Genomic DNA, 2,195 nt, shown 5'->3' on the forward strand with positions numbered 1-2,195 from the left:
CTCGCCGTATTGTTGGGGGGGAGAGACGGTGGGGGGGAGATGTTCATGTTGCTGCAGTCTGCAAGTCTGGACGTTAGATGTCGCTGAAAATTACACACTGTAGCTTTAAGACAGTAAACTGTCTGTTTTTGTCCGTTTAGAGCTTTGATATCAAAGAGTTACCAATGGTCGAAATCTATAGAAACAGGCATCAACGAGCCAATGAATTATATTTGGTAAATTAGAGTAAAAATGTTCGGCCGTATATTAGCTCTTAAATTATTCCTCCATTGGTGCATCATAACAGCAAACTTGAACATGCTTAAATAAAGGGAGTGATTGTTATGACTATTACCATGCATACATATGTTTTGATTTGTTGTCTTTAGGGTCACAAAGGACTGCCTGGAGAGCCTGGAAAAGATGGAGAGCCTGGAGAAAAGGTTTGCAAAGAATTAATCTTTTGAACCAGTTCTATCTGTTTGAACAGTGAATTTATGTCAATGCTTTTTGTTTTTGTCTAAGGGGGAAGTTGGCGAGACAGGTCCTCAGGGTCCACCAGGTCGCATGGGGGACGATGTAGGGGGATTTATTTTATATATAATTATATAATACAATACAATACAATACAATATACAGATCAAATATATAACTTTGTTTTAGGGGCAAAGAGGACCAATCGGATTCCCAGGGACCCCAGGAGAGAAAGGAGACCGAGTAAGTTTTATGCTGATGACATAGTGATTTGTTTCCATGGAGAAATCTGACTTCTCTGTTTTTACAGGGCGCTCCTGGTTACAACGGTGTCCCAGGTCCAACTGGTCCACCCGGAGCTCCTGTAAGCAGTCTGATTTGGTTCTGATCAATTCGGTTGCCTCTCTTGTTAGCTGTTTTAAGACAGGAAGGATGTTATTGATAAATCACTGTTCTCAGGGTGTGGAGGGAGCCAGAGGACGCGAGGGGTTGCCAGGGGAGAAGGGCGATGATGTGAGTTCTGAAAAGCTGATGTTTTTGTGGGATTTAAAAATGTATTTTTAAAAAAAGCACAAATAATATTTACTATATAAATATTTTATAAAGGGAGCTATGGGACCACAAGGAAAGCCGGGTGTTAAAGGAGAAAAAGGAGAAGTCGTAAGTGTGTTGATATTCAGATATATTCTGTCTAGCATCTTCAGTTTTTCTAAAATATTCTACTGTCTATTGTGGCGCTGAAGGGTGAGCCTGGCAAGGATGGACTGGATGGGCTTCCTGGATCTGATGGTATCAAGGTATCTCTAAAATCCCATACCTTGTTTTTTCCACAGAAATAAAACTGTAATTTATACTAGCTAAACTTCTCCTCAACAACAGGTTTGACCTGTGCAAAAAAAAAAAAGATTTATATTTTTCTGAATCAACAACAAACAATAGTTTTCCTGCACTTTAAGCTTTCCTGAAGCGTAAAACTCTTTAGTGTTACTACTGCACACCAAGTTGGTTACAGTAAAACTAAGGCTATAGCTACAGTATGTCTCAGAGAGATAAAAGACTGAGCACTAAAAAAACAGGGCCAACTATATTACATATAATCCAAGGTGTAGATGGCAGCAGCTCAGCTCATATTTTTCACCACAATGGTGTTACAGCCAAATAGGATCAGGTCAGATGAAGCTACTATGAAATGATACGCAGAGAGAACATAAAGTTAGGGATTTAATTTGTAAATACTGAAGAATAGGAAAATAGCAATGAAGAAAAGTGGACCCCATGTCCTCCAGCAGCTTAAGCCTATAGCAGCATAACTATAGAGATAGCTCGGGATAACTTGAACCACTCTGACTAATATCTTTTTCAAAAGTAGAGTTTGAAGTATTGTTCCAATCTTTAAAATGAACTACCATGATTTAACAATTGTGATAAAGGTAATGTAAATATAACCACTTGCATCTAAAATGAAAAGCACATATATTTATTTGTACTAACTGTGGATTTCGTCATCAGGGGGAGCCTGGTGCAGCAGGCGCTGTTGGAGTTAGAGGGATAGTTGGTATTCCAGTAAGTGCATTCATTTATGTTCCTTCATCTGTCATTTATTCAGTTTAATCCCATTTTTAAGGTGTTACTTTTTAAGTTTATGGAACAGAATATTTAGGGTGTACCTTACATTTAAAGCTTATACTCAGAGATGGGAAGTAACGAAGTACAAATACTTCGTTACCGGTACTCTACTCAAG

At 38.6% G+C, this 2,195-nt stretch overlaps 1 protein-coding gene across 1 annotated transcript in view; it reads left to right on the plus strand.

The window, feature by feature from the left end:
- The window catches only part of LOC107099953 (collagen alpha-3(IX) chain-like), a 56,194-nt gene that overhangs the window by 38,527 nt on the left and 15,472 nt on the right, over positions 1-2,195 (plus strand). Inside the window, exons 16-23 of the mRNA XM_015398284.1 lie at positions 369-422; positions 505-558; positions 643-696; positions 764-817; positions 913-966; positions 1,060-1,113; positions 1,197-1,250; positions 1,963-2,016. Of these exons, the coding sequence (XP_015253770.1) occupies positions 369-422; positions 505-558; positions 643-696; positions 764-817; positions 913-966; positions 1,060-1,113; positions 1,197-1,250; positions 1,963-2,016 (432 nt within the window). The remainder of the gene's footprint in view (positions 1-368; positions 423-504; positions 559-642; positions 697-763; positions 818-912; positions 967-1,059; positions 1,114-1,196; positions 1,251-1,962; positions 2,017-2,195) is intronic.

Source organism: Cyprinodon variegatus, unplaced genomic scaffold (genome assembly GCF_000732505.1).
Source record: "Cyprinodon variegatus isolate N-32 unplaced genomic scaffold, C_variegatus-1.0 Scaffold923, whole genome shotgun sequence".
Taxonomy (NCBI): domain Eukaryota; kingdom Metazoa; phylum Chordata; class Actinopteri; order Cyprinodontiformes; family Cyprinodontidae; genus Cyprinodon; species Cyprinodon variegatus.